This window comes from Urocitellus parryii, chromosome 13, assembly GCF_045843805.1.
Source record: "Urocitellus parryii isolate mUroPar1 chromosome 13, mUroPar1.hap1, whole genome shotgun sequence".
Classification (NCBI taxonomy): Eukaryota; Metazoa; Chordata; class Mammalia; order Rodentia; family Sciuridae; genus Urocitellus; species Urocitellus parryii.
The window spans coordinates 61,903,111-61,916,081 of record NC_135543.1 but is presented as its reverse complement, the minus strand read 5'-3'; the positions used below and the strand labels follow the sequence as shown (position 1 = coordinate 61,916,081).

General features: G+C 43.2%; 1 protein-coding gene across 3 annotated transcripts in view; it reads left to right on the top strand.

The window, feature by feature from the left end:
• Spire1 (spire type actin nucleation factor 1) overlaps positions 1 to 12,971 on the top strand; it is a 150,981-nt gene that overhangs the window by 11,080 nt on the left and 126,930 nt on the right. For all 3 annotated transcript variants that reach the window (XM_077792273.1, XM_077792271.1, XM_077792272.1), the window contains exons 2-3: positions 3,147 to 3,158; positions 10,234 to 10,268. In XM_077792273.1, coding sequence (XP_077648399.1) covers positions 3,147 to 3,158; positions 10,234 to 10,268 — 47 coding nt within the window. The remainder of the gene's footprint in view (positions 1 to 3,146; positions 3,159 to 10,233; positions 10,269 to 12,971) is intronic.

The following is a 12,971-nucleotide window of genomic DNA, read 5'->3' as shown; positions in this document are numbered from 1 at the left end:
GGGTCGAAAGGTTGGAGGTGTAATGGGAGACAGTGTGCCACCCACCGGAGTGGTGAGTGCCCAGTGTGCTGCCCTACTTCCCCTGGGAACCCTCACTGCAGTGCTGCTAAATCCGTGAACAGCCTGTGTTCTCACAGGGTGCTTCAGGCTTCCCCTACCAGTGATTTGGACTTGGCATGGAGGTTAAACCTGTTTGTCCTCTCTGGTGGGCGTTCACTGTGCCTGGGGCAGGGATGTGTGTGGGAGAGCATGCTGGCTGGACTCTGGCTGCCCAGGAATGGGCACCAGAGAGGCCAAGAAGGACCTGTAGGGAGGGGAAGCAGGAGGGTGACATGGAGGGCTTTGTAGAGGGGCACTTGACGGGGTGAGGCTCGGGCCCAAGATGCTAGTGGTCCTCCATGCTGTCTTTAGATCCTGATTGCTCTGAGTTGAAGAACCACTCAGGGGCACAAGGGCTGCTCACACCAGAGGATGGAGGGCTGACCAGGGAAACTGGAGCAGGGCGAGGCTTTTGAGTTCCTGATGTGTGGGTGAGAAAGAGGCAGGAATCTTCAGATTCCTGGTCTCCCTTCCTGGGTGTTGTGGAGGCAGGAGGGCAGGTCAGGGAGGGAAGAAGATGACTTGGGCTTCATGGAAGTTCAGTTGGCTGGGGAAATACTTTTCCTATGGAGTCATGTCAATTCTCCTGTCTTTGGTTCTTCCCAGTACTTGTACATCAACTGTGTAATATCCTGTGGTGACAGGGAAAGAACATGAGACTTGGCTACAAAAGATGTGGTTTTGATTTTTGGCTCTGATGCTTACTGCTTAGTTGTGACCTCAAGCAAGCCATGTAACCTTTGGCTTTCTAATTTTTTCTTATTTTTAATCTATAAAATGAAAGTAATATTCAGTTAGCTTTTTTTTGTGTGTGTGCTGAGGATTGAACCCAGGGGTGCTCTACCACTGAGTTTCACCCCCAGACCTTTATATATATATATTTTATTTTGAGACAGGATCTCTCCAAATTGCCCGGACTGTGGCCTTGAACTTGTGATACTCCTGCCTCAGGCATGCACTACCATACCTGGCTGTTCAGCTCTTCTTACAAAATTGTTTTGAGAATTAAATGAATATGTGTGAGGACATTTCGTCAGCTCATACATTCTGCACAAATATATTGTTACTGAACTATTATTACCCTTTGTGAAAAGATGAGTATTTTAAGATTCTTTGATTCAAGATTGATAAGAAATTCTGAAACAATATCAGATATAATTTTTGGAGGTCCATAGAATGATTCTTGAGGTTGAAAAAAAATCTGAAACTGTAGGTATTCATATTTGTCTTAGGGCTGTACTAGTTTTAGAATACATCATAAGGACTGGGGATTTCGTTGGAGAATACTAGAAAAAGGTAATTAGCATTTGAGAACCATTTATAGTTTTACCTGCTTTCCATGTGTATAATCTTGTTTTTCCTGTTCTTTACTACTTTTTAACTCATTGTATATTTACTTCCTAATTAATTTAGCTTTTTAAAACCTTTTGGGGAGTGAAAGAGAGCTTATTTCCATTAATAATAAAAATAATGTAAATACAGCATTTCCCCTGAACTCTCGGAACAAATTTTACATAAGATCTGTAAGAGAACATAGCTTAGACAAAGTGAAACATTTGGATGATTCTTTGCTTGGTATGTTAAAATTTAATTTTGATGGGAAATTGTCATAATAGTTGCTCCCAAACTCATGTTTTCCTTTTAGTTAATGTCATTTTGTTCTGTTTGTACTTAAAGATCCTGGGCAGGGAATGCAGCTCAGTGGTAAGGTACCTGTGCCCAAGGCCCTGGGTTCAATCTCTAGCACCCAAACAAACAAATACTTAGTATCTTACTCACAAGTATAATAAAAAGCAAAGCTTTTTTTTTTTTTTTTTTACTCTCTTCCCCTTCTCCTTCTCTCTCTCCATGTATGTCTGTGTTTATAAATATTTATATGAATGAAAATTTAAATAGATAAAAATGTGTTCCTTAGTAGGTTTGTGTATGTGTGTGTAGGGAGGCAGTGCTGGGGATGGAACCCAGGGCCTCTTTCCTGCTGGGCAAGTGCTGTACCACTGAGTCACCCTCCCCCTGTCCCTACCTGGGTTTGTTTTTTTTGTAGTTTAAATCAGATATACTCAAATCTTGATAGGGATGAGTAATAAAGAGGTAAATGGATATGGATGGTGGAGTTGTGATCTATCTAAGGGGAGATAGGGCCAGCAAGGTAGAAGTACCTGAGCTGCCTGGCAGGGCCCTTCCTGACTGGAAGATCTCTTGCATGGTCCTGGGTCACAGTGGGCAGGAGATCCTAAGGATGTGCAGGGATGTATGGAAGGGACACAGGACCTTCACTGACAGGAGCCCTGGACATTTGGGAGGCAGTGGCGATTCTGCCCGGGAGTCCCCTCCCAGTTCTTGTTCTTGAAGGAAGTGTGTCTTAAGTGTATTTTTAAATTTGATGAAATTTAAGCAATCTTTTAATTAATATTGCTAGGGAAAATTTAAGTGTTTACAAAAAGTATCACAGATTCCGTTATCTCTGTGCTCTATGGAGGAGTGTCAGTTCTGTGGTCCCAGGGCTGATCTCCTGCCTTCCTGTGCCCAGGCTGCACCTCCCACCTGCCACCTGTCCCAAGAGGTCTTCTGAAGATCGAGTTCTACACAGCCATGACTGGCTGGCTGCAGCTGGCAGCAGAGGCGAAACCTGTTTTCTCTGGTAACTTTTGGTGTTGCCACATTACATAAAACAGACAAGGTGATATTTGAGCTATGTTGAGAAAACCTCTGCTGAAACTGAAGTAATCATTTTTCAGGGGAAAAAACTTGACATTTAATGATATTTATGATGTTTGTTCTATGAATATTAAGGTTGTTGAATAGAAAGAGAAAAACAACACTGATAATTAAGAACTCTTGTTTTGAAAAGTTAAATTTCTAATATTTTGTCATGGAACTGCTTGGGGAGCTGTGGGACACATTTCCTCCTAGATTGGGGTGGTGGAGGCAAGGAGACCTAATGAGCAAGGGACAGAATCCGTGTGTTGGTCCTCCACAGTGCTCAGCCTCTGTGGAAACTGCTTTCTCATCTGGGCCCCAAGCTGCAGCCTGTAGCCATAGCAAAGAACCAGTAAGTGGTGTGTGCTGGAGAAACAATGGTGGGTTTTAATCCTTGGCATTGGGTCCAGGACTAACCTCTGGTCCCTGGGAGGTGACCAGCAATAATAAAAAAGCAAGGCTTTCATTTTTTTTAAGATAAGAAATTTACTTATGAAGCATAGGATGCATAGTATAGACTGTCTTGAGAAAATAAAGCAGGTTTATGTCACCTTTGCCACTAATCTGACTTTTTTATCCAAAAAGTTGAAGCTGAAGGTCCTAGAGCCTGCCCCAGGGCAGAGCCTGCAGATGGCAGTTATTTCATCCCAAAGGAGAGTCCAGTTCTGGGCAGTGCCTGTGTATGAATAGATGGCTGAACACTTGTTCCCTGAGTGGCATTAAAATTAGAGGTTATGGCTGGGCGCAGTGGCACATGCCTGTAATCCCAGCAGCTCGGCAGGCTGAGGTCGGGGATTGAGAATTCAAAGCCAGCCTCAGCAACAGTGAGGTGCTAAGCAACTCAGTGAGACCTATCTCTAAATAACATACAAAAAATAGGGCTGGAGATGTGGCTCAGTAGTTGAGTACCCCTGAGTTCAATCCCTGGTACCAAAAAAAAAAAAAAAAAAAAAAAAAAAAACAAAACAACAACAACATTAAAAAACAATTAGAAGTTATGCTCCTGACCAGGATCTTGGAGTTGAAATCTGTTGGATAAGAGCAACAGTGTAGGCATCGTGTCTGTGCATGTCTATAATTGTTTAAAGTGGTAAGATTGTGCTCCAGATCCTTGAAAATGTTGATTAAATGTGTCGTACTCATTGATTATTTAAAGGATTCCTCTGTCCTCTCAAGTGGGTGTGAAGCTTAAACACGGCTTTTTTTCTTTTCTTTTGCCCATAGTTATGAGTCACAACCAAGGAATAGTAAGCCAAAGCAATACTTTGTAAATTTTGCTTCTGATATATATTCCCAGACTTCCCCCGTGCTGGTCCTTTGCCTCCCTTTTAGGCACTATTGATTCCTGTTCTTCCCCTTATTGAGTGAGGAGAGAGAGACCAGCTGCTGGTTGGTCTCAGTTCTTTGACCTCTAAGGACTCATTTTATTCTTCGAGCTTGAGCCTCCTCCGCTGTAACAGGAGGGCTTTACACCTCTCTTCTCATGTCTGGTCTTCAGATCAGAGTGCAGCCTGTGTTTGAGCTCTCTAAGACAAGTGTGAACTGATTGTATTGAGATATTTCACTGGTAATAATTTTGTCTCCTAGCTTTTAAAAAGTTACTATTGGGGTTTGAATGGCATGTAATTTTAGAAATGTCCAGGGAAGTTTGGACGGATACCTCTTATCCTTTTAAATGCATCTTTGGCAGAGGTGTTCAGAACAGTTCCACTGTTTGTAGCATTTCCCTTAAGGTGGGGATCTTTGTAAAAATAATTGTCAGAGCATCTACATGAAGTTATCAACTAAAGCTGTTCAGTGTAAGGACATGGAAGAAATCTTCGTAACCAGAATCACTCTTAGGGTGCTGTCAGTTTTGGAAGAAGTACTTGCAAAGTAGGATAAGACCCCTGGGGTGTGCACAAGCTGGATAGCCAGGAAGAAGTCAAGGTGGAGACAGTGAAAAGGTGAGGGAAAGCAGAGATGGAGAATGACTGCAGCTCCTTGCCAGCCCCCGTCTTCGGAGGTGTCAGTGATTTTTTTCACACCCAGGCTAGTAATGCAGCATGCACAGATGTAGGAGACTCTTGGACCTTAAAGAAATTGGGCGGGGACTGGATTATAACTCAGTGGTACAGCGTGTGCCTAGCATATGGGAGGTGTTGGGTTCAATCCTTAGCACCACGTAAACAAAACAAATGCATTGTGTCCATCCACAACTTAAAAAAAGTTAATAATAAACTAGGTGGTCTTTGTACTTAGGGCCCAGGCATGGTGAGGGCTTAAGTTGTACCGGATCTTGGGGAGGTCAGGTAGCCTGTTGATGCACAGCTAGTGTGGAAGAGAAGGATCTTTTTGAGTTAACTCCTTAAGTTTAGGAAGCAGCCCACCTGGATCACACCTAAAAAGTGTGACGTTGAGGCCTCACGCTGCCTCCTGCGTCCTGTGTGCCATGTGGGGGCTGTGTCTGAGTTCTCACCCAGGGTGTTCTCTCTAGGGTTGGTACAGTGTGCATCGTTTCCTGGGATTGGGTTTGTAATGAAGAGGGAATGTCCTTTTGCTTTGATGGTCCATGTCTTGGTTTTCTGTAAAAAATGACCATAAACTTCATGGCTTCAAAACAACATAAAATTGTTATCTTACAGTTCTGGCAGTCAGAAGTCTGAAAATAAGAGCCTAAATCTAGGCGTCGGCAGGCTGTGTTCCCTCTGGAGGCTCCAGGGAGACTGCATCCTTCCTTTTCCAGCTTCTGAAGGCCTCCTTCATGTTCCCTTGGTCCCCTTCCTCTCTGCTCCCGTCTGCCCTTCCCCTCTGATTCTGAGCCTGCTGCCTTCTCCCCTGGTGACCCTCCAGTTGGATGCCTTTGGGCCATCTTGAAACACATTGGAGCGGCTCCCTCCGTGTGGGGTCCTGCAGGAATATCCTCTGGCCGCCCATGTGGGCCTGTGGTCCACTCCTCCCCTCTCCTCCTGACCCTCTGTGCTCCCCACAGACTGCTGTCTTCTGCTTTTTCCTGTAGCCTGCAGTCAGTTCTGCTCAGCTTCAAGGTCTTTGTTTAAACAGCATCTTCTCAAGGAGTCTTACCTGGCCACCCTGAGTGGAGTCATTTCTCTTGTTCTTTCTCTCCCTTTTGTGTCCTTAATAGAAGTTATCACCAGTTGTGATTATTTTGCTTGATTGGTTTTCCTTCCCATTCTCTTTTTTGGTCTGTGTTATTAAATGTAGACACTATGGGACAAGACCCGTGTCCGGCTTGGTCACTCCAAGTCATCAGTGCTAATGATCGTCAGGAGCACTTAATATGTGTTCAGTCAGTGGAGGTACCTCCTAGGTTCATTGTGATAAAGCACACGAGTTTGAATGGTCAGATGGACCTGTGTGGTCACAAAGGAAGAGATTTGAGAATAATTCAGAGAAGTATCTATTTGTTTAAAAGTTTAGGAATTCTGTGTCTCTGGGGGGTATAGTTTGCCCTGTGCTTACTCAGTGGTTTGTGTGTGGCATTGTGATCGCTCAGCCAGGCAGGAGGCTTCTGCTCCAGGTGTGATCACTCAGCCAGGTGGGAGGCTTCTGCTCCAGAGCTCTTGACTCCAAAGTACTGTTTGGCCATATGAAAACTTGGGGATCTTTTTCTGAGACACTGCCAGAAAAAGTTTGTGTCAGAGTTGTGTGGTTCGTGGGAATCTGGCTGCACTGAGGGAAGTGGATAGGGCGCTGAGCTGTAATCTTAATGCCATGCCCTGTGGCTTGCTGCGCCTCCTCGGAAGTGACGTGTGCAGAATTGCTGACTGCAGCCTCCTGAGTGTCAGCACTGAAGACTCAAGATGCCTGCTAGATGGGGCTGTGGTTTTGGCTCAGTGGTAGAGTGCTTGCCTGGAACATGTGAGGCACTACCTTCAATCCCCAGACTACATAAAAATCAATAAACAAAATAAAGGTATTGTGTCCATCTATAGCTTAAAAAAAATTAAGAAAAAAAGCCTGCTAGAGTGGTGTTGTCTGGTGAGTTCTTATGATGCATGTCTTATACCAGGACTGGTGTGCTGCTACCACTTTTTTTTTTTTTTTGGTAATTACTTTTTAGTTGTAGATGGACACAATAACCTTTTTATTTTATTTATTTATTTTTATGTGGTGCTGAGGACTGATCCCAGTGCCTTACATGTGCTAGGCAAGTGCTCTACCACAGAGCCACAACCCCAGCCCTCTGTGTGCTGCTTAAAACCATTACCTATCATTTTATATTGAGATGCAGGGTGTTCCGTTTCCTGGATCATGAGGGGCTCATCCAGGAAAACTTCAGAACAGAATGTGTCTTTTAGATGAGTTAAAAAGAAGAGTTTAAAACACGGTCCTGCCCATTCCTGTTGAGAAACATTGAGCTAAACTTCTGGCTTCCTGTGCAAATCATCCCTCTGATTAGTGTATAAGTGCTTCTTGACAATTTGGAAATATTTTGAAAACTTAATATTTAAATTCAGATTTTGTTTTAGCATTTATTTTTTAATTGTAGTTGGACACAATACCTTTGTTTATTTATTTTTATGTAGTGTTGAGGATTGAACCCAGGGCCTTGAAGTCGGGCGCTCTGCCGCTGAGCCCCAGACCCTTACTTCCGATATTTGATTCTATGTTGTCACACAGTTAATCTGTCCTTCTAAACTCAGCCTACTTCATATTTAATTGAAAGATCTGCTTCACTGTGTTTATAACCTCACTACTTGGGAAGGCCTTCCATCAGTGTATACAACTGGAAGTGTCATAGGTGACCTCATATGATTTCTGGATTCTGGAGGGATCCTTATATCTGGTTCTATACAACAGTGCCCAGTCCTTGAAGAAAGGTGCAGAAGTGGTCAAGTGAAAATCCCTTGGTGCCAGACTGGAGGTTTCCAGCCTGAGTGGTGTGTGAGAGTGGCGGTTTCTCCATTTCCCCTTCTCTCCCCCCCAGCACAGCATCCCTGCGATCCCCTCCAGGTCCCACCAGCTCTAGGAAGTGGGAATGGAAGACAGGGGTAAGACAGCCCCACTAGCACACAGGCGATCGGGAGCCTGGCGGTCCTCCTGGCCTGCCACCCACTCTGTGTCATCACATGCCAGTCATTTGACTCTGCAGCCTCTCGGGTTACTCATCTACGAAATGAGTGGATTGAGCAAGACCATTTCCAAGGTCCTAAGCTCTGATGTCATGTGATTGGGGTTTTCTGACTCCTGGGTCAGCATCTGGGCGAGGATTTGGTGGCAGACTGGTGTAGGCGGTCAGGCCCTGCATACTTGGGATGTTGTCACATTCTCTGGGGGGATTCACTGGCTCACCCTGGATAACCAGGAACAGTTACACTCTCTCACAAGAATTCTTGGTGCTCTTATAGGAAGGCATTTTCAGTTTTGTAAACAGGTTTTGGAAAGAATCCTATTACATATAATCAAATGCCCTTTTGACATTATCATTTTTTAAGCACTTTGTTATGTTCAGGTGCAAGATGTTTTAGGCTCATTTGGCCATTTCCCTGTCCTGGCCTAGAGTCGGCCAGTTCCCAAGGGGTCCTGGTCCGATGAAGGGGAATGGGCATAGGTGTGCCCTTGCAGAATGGGTGCTTGGAAAGCATGGGTGTGGAATTGAGAAATGACTCTAGTTCTAGTCACCCACAGAGCTCTTCCCCTCCTTCCCACATAGTCTTGTGTTTTCCTTCCCTCACAGAATGGTCCTCCCACCACCAGTGTATCTGTCCACTCATTTGCTCAGTGCTCGCAGTTTTTACCAGCAAGACCACCAGCAGCAAACCCACTACCAAAAAAATTACAGATTTCTTTGTAATTCTCTTTACTTTAAGAATCTATCCTACTGAAGCCACACATCCACGTGCATACTCTTGGAGGTTACTCTGTTCTCTCTTATAGTGTGGGGTGGCCCCCTCCCCTGGTGCAGAATAGGCCTTAGGAAATGTTTGCAAAGAACCAGTCTGCCCCCTTTTTTGGGCTGCCTCTGATCAACAGCACTTTCCTGCTTTCATTACCACTTTTGTAAAACTAATCTACCCAAAGCATTAATGGTTTGAACAGATAGTTGTATGTGAATATAGACATAAATAAAGTCTGTAACGATATGCAGAATCACATCCTAATAATTTTATATAACAGATTAAAAAAACAGTCATCTTTAGCAAGCCCTTCTATATAAAAACCTCATCTATTTAGCTCATTATATATATTCACATAGTCTTTAATTACTCATTGCCTATATATATGTTTTAATTGGCAGGACCCAAGGTCCCTTGTTATCTGACCTCAGCTGCAGCTGGTGTTTTTACATTAGGGTCATTAGGTGGTGGGAATCGTGGCTCCCCTTCAGTTTTCATCTAGAACTGGGTGGCCTACGAAACCATTGCTCATGATTTTCCTTTGGTGGTGTCATCATAGACTCTTAGGCGTAGGAAGTCATTAAACCTGAAGAAAGGAAAGCCCCAAGACAGATGGGGCCATCACTGTGGAGCTGGCTGGGTGAGTGGGAGGGTGAGGAGTGGGGTTAGCGGGGGACACGTGGGAGGATGGAGAGCAGCGCCGCCTGCCCACCTGATGACAGGTGAGCTCAGGAGGAGGAAGCCTGAGCCACTGAATTCCCAGGGCCCACATGGAGCACATGGAGGTGTTGTCTGTTCTTGTGGATACTACTTAATGCAAGGTTCTCCTTTAAAGCAGTTGCTTTTATTTTTTATTTTATTTTTTTTAAAGAGAGAGAGAGAATTTTTTGATATTTATTTTTTAGTTTTCAGCAGACACAACATCTTTGTTTGTAAAAGCATTTTCGCCACCCACATTGACAGAAATGTATGGCCACACATGTTCCTTGGCTTATGTCTCTGAGGTGACGAATGACACTATGTTGGTACAGCCAGGTCCTGTTCAATTCTGGTCATCCTTCAGGTGGTCCTCTATTGAAAGAATTACTAAATTCATGATGTGCCATCTAATTACATATTAAAGAAGAAAAGCCACGTGTTAAAGAAAACTTGAATTTGAAATGTTTCTGCTTGCATTGAAATGATCACTGTACCTTTAAAATGGAAATATATTAGGGGGAAAGCCCAAGAATCTTTAAAGTTTTCTTAAGGTATATTTAAAATGTCTTTAAAATATTTTAAGATATTTTAAAAGGAAAGTAGGACTTTAAAAGCATTTTTATTTTCTTTTGATTAATTGGTATGAATGCATATTAAGTATGTGTGTGTTTTAGATTAAGCATATTCTATCTATTTCTTTATTATTTTCGCATGGGCCCATTTAGGCTTAAATATCTGAGCAAGATCTAGAAAATTGGTCACTCTAGCACTTTTTATTTGCATAGATATTTTTATAGGTATAATAAAGTCATGGTCAGAGTAACTCATATATTCATCAGTGATTAAAAAAAAATCCAAAATCCTTTGAAAGTAACTTTTCTCATTTTTATTACAGGTAAAATGGGAAATTCACGTTGTACAGAAACAGAGGTAAGAGACACTCAAGTATTTTGAGTAAAGCAACTTAGCTGTCCTGTTTTTACTTAGTGCTGACCATATCACTGCTGTTCTTGGTTTCTCTTAAGAATATATTGGGAACAGCTATAAACTGTTTATACTGAAGGATGAAAAGTGAAGAGAAATTTAGTTACCTTGTCTACATGCTTGTAATGTCAAGGTATATTATAAAGAGTGACTTAATCATAGTTTAAAATTGTTTCTGTAATAGTATTTGTGGGATTGAGTTAAGACCAAGATCTCTGAATAAAAATTAAGTCCAATTTAATAACCCAGCCTAGTGTGTTGTGATCAAAACATCACTTAGATGTGTTGGACTCTGTGAGGCTTCCTGAGTGTAGGAAAAAAAAGTAGGGACTCAGAAATGGTGTTCTAGAAAGAAGAATAAGGAATCAAATGTTGTGTTGTTCACACAAGTAGCCTTATTATTTTTTAATAATTTAAATAACTTGGTTCAGAACTGTGGTTATGAAGTTTGAGGCATTTCTGTGTGTCCCTGAGGTGCCAGGGATGCACCGTGTGACTCTCTTTCTCCTCTCATGGAGTGGGGTGTCGGGTTCTTGTTCATGATGATGCCTGAATAAAGGATTTGGGAAATTTTGTTTCTGATGCCTCTGCATTCTGATGTAGGTTTTAATAAATTTTAACTTTAGTGAAATTCAAGCTTCCCAAGGGATTATATTATGCAATAAAAAGCAAAAATGATTTTTGTATTTTCTGTTCAACTTTGAAATAACTTGAGATAATTTTTCAAATTAGTTCTAAAAATAGGTCACTTAGTATTTTTATATTGCTAGGGTTTTGAGGCACTGTTCAGGGGGCATCAAGGAGTAGGACTGGACTGAAGTCAGAATGGAGGTTTTATCTGTGGTTTCTGGGTGTGCATCTTTCTAGGAGTACAATTTTGAGCAAGTATTGTTTTTTTTCTCTCAGAACTTTGTCTCTCTTACCTGTAAAGCATTAATGACAATCCCTAGTGACTTCCTAGCGTTGTGGAACTTAAGACTTGAGATCACCGCCTTATGTGAGCAGATGTTTCCCAAACCTGAAGGCTCTGTCACAGTGAAGACCAGGGAGTTTCTGGCACTTGCCTACACTTGGTGATGTGGTGTGGCCATGTGTACAAGGCCCCGTCCTTGGACAGAACCAGCTGGCTGTAGCGTTGCTGCCTCTGCACAGGATGGCTCACTCCTCCTATTTCCTGACTGGTAAATTAGGTCACCAGAAGGAATGAGCCTAAGCAGAATTTTTAAAATAACTGTTGAGGGAAGAGGGCAAATTATAGGAAAATGGAAAGTTCAATCTGGTTTAAAAAGTAGGTTCTGGGTAAAGTAGGTGATAGTTCCCTCTGGAGAGGAGATTGGGATGGTGGATGGTTGCTTATATTGTTTGAGTTTTTTAAAGAAAAATAAATGCCTCTGTGTATTACTTTTTAGTAATTAAAATACTAACAGGCAGGGGCAGTCAGGCTGTAGGAACTACACTTTTAAGAAGTTTTGGGACCTGAGAGGAGATGTTCTTGGGTTGTTTTGCTGTTAGGGAAGATGTGCCTTTGGGGGGAGGGGAGAATGTGAGACTGACATCCAGGTGGAGCCTGATTACCTGTTGAAGCAGCCCCCAGGGTGGATGAGAGGGGCGGTGGTGGGAGCAGGACCACAGGGTCCCTGAGACCCTTTCTAGGGATCTGTAAGGTTAAGACCATTTTCAGAGTACTCTCGGACGTTATTTGCCTTTTGTCTTCATCCTCTAGAGTGTGCCATGGGCTTTCAATGACTGATTCTGGGTAGCCGTGATGGCTAGACTGACTGCAGGAGCCAGCCCAAGGTCTGCTGCCTGTTATGAACCCAGCATCAGAGCGTTTTGCAAAATGTGGAACAGTATAGCCCTTCTTGATTTTTTGGAAAATATTTTTTTAAATGAAAACGTATTTATATTAATATGTTATGGGGTTTAAATGCACTAATGATATTCTTAAAATTTCTTTTTTTATTTCAAACACAGTAAATGTTAGATTGTAGCCCACATAAACAGAAACTCTCTGGAGTCCTTGGTGATTTTTTTTAGAGTATAAAGGTCTCCTAAAACCAAAAGGTTTGACAACTGCTGGGTAATGCGCCCTTGCAGAAGCTCTTTCTCTGAGGAACAGGATGAGGGAACCCTCTGCAGGCCCTGGAGAGCCAGGACACCCCTTACAGATTCTGGCCAGTGGCCTCTATAGAGAGGAGACAGGCTTGGGCACTGCGGGGCCCTCAGGGCTCCTGAGTAGTTTTCTAGTGAGGACAGAGGTTTGAAGCCCCCTGTGCTTGGCAGGCTTGTGTGGCAGGCTTGCTGTGTGGACGGTGGCTACGGCTTGTGCAGATGGTGGCTGGGGCTTCAGGGTGGGCCCCCACCTTGGGATTCTTCCTGGTGGTGAGCTGAGGGCAGAGCCCTGCCCGGCCTGGCTGAGGAGTGCAGCTTGTGATTGCTATTATGCAACAAGGTTTTCTGGAGGGAGCCGAAGGTCCTGCTTCTTGAGCAGCCCGCTGGTGAAAAAGGAGGCCCTGTATCTTTCTGGGGCTTCAGTACTCTCATCAAGACAGCATAGTTGAAATGGACAACTAACTTCAAGTGTTCAAGTGTGTTTATTTTAGTGGTTTTTGTGGTACTTAAAAATAATGTTAGTAATTGTTTCCTAGT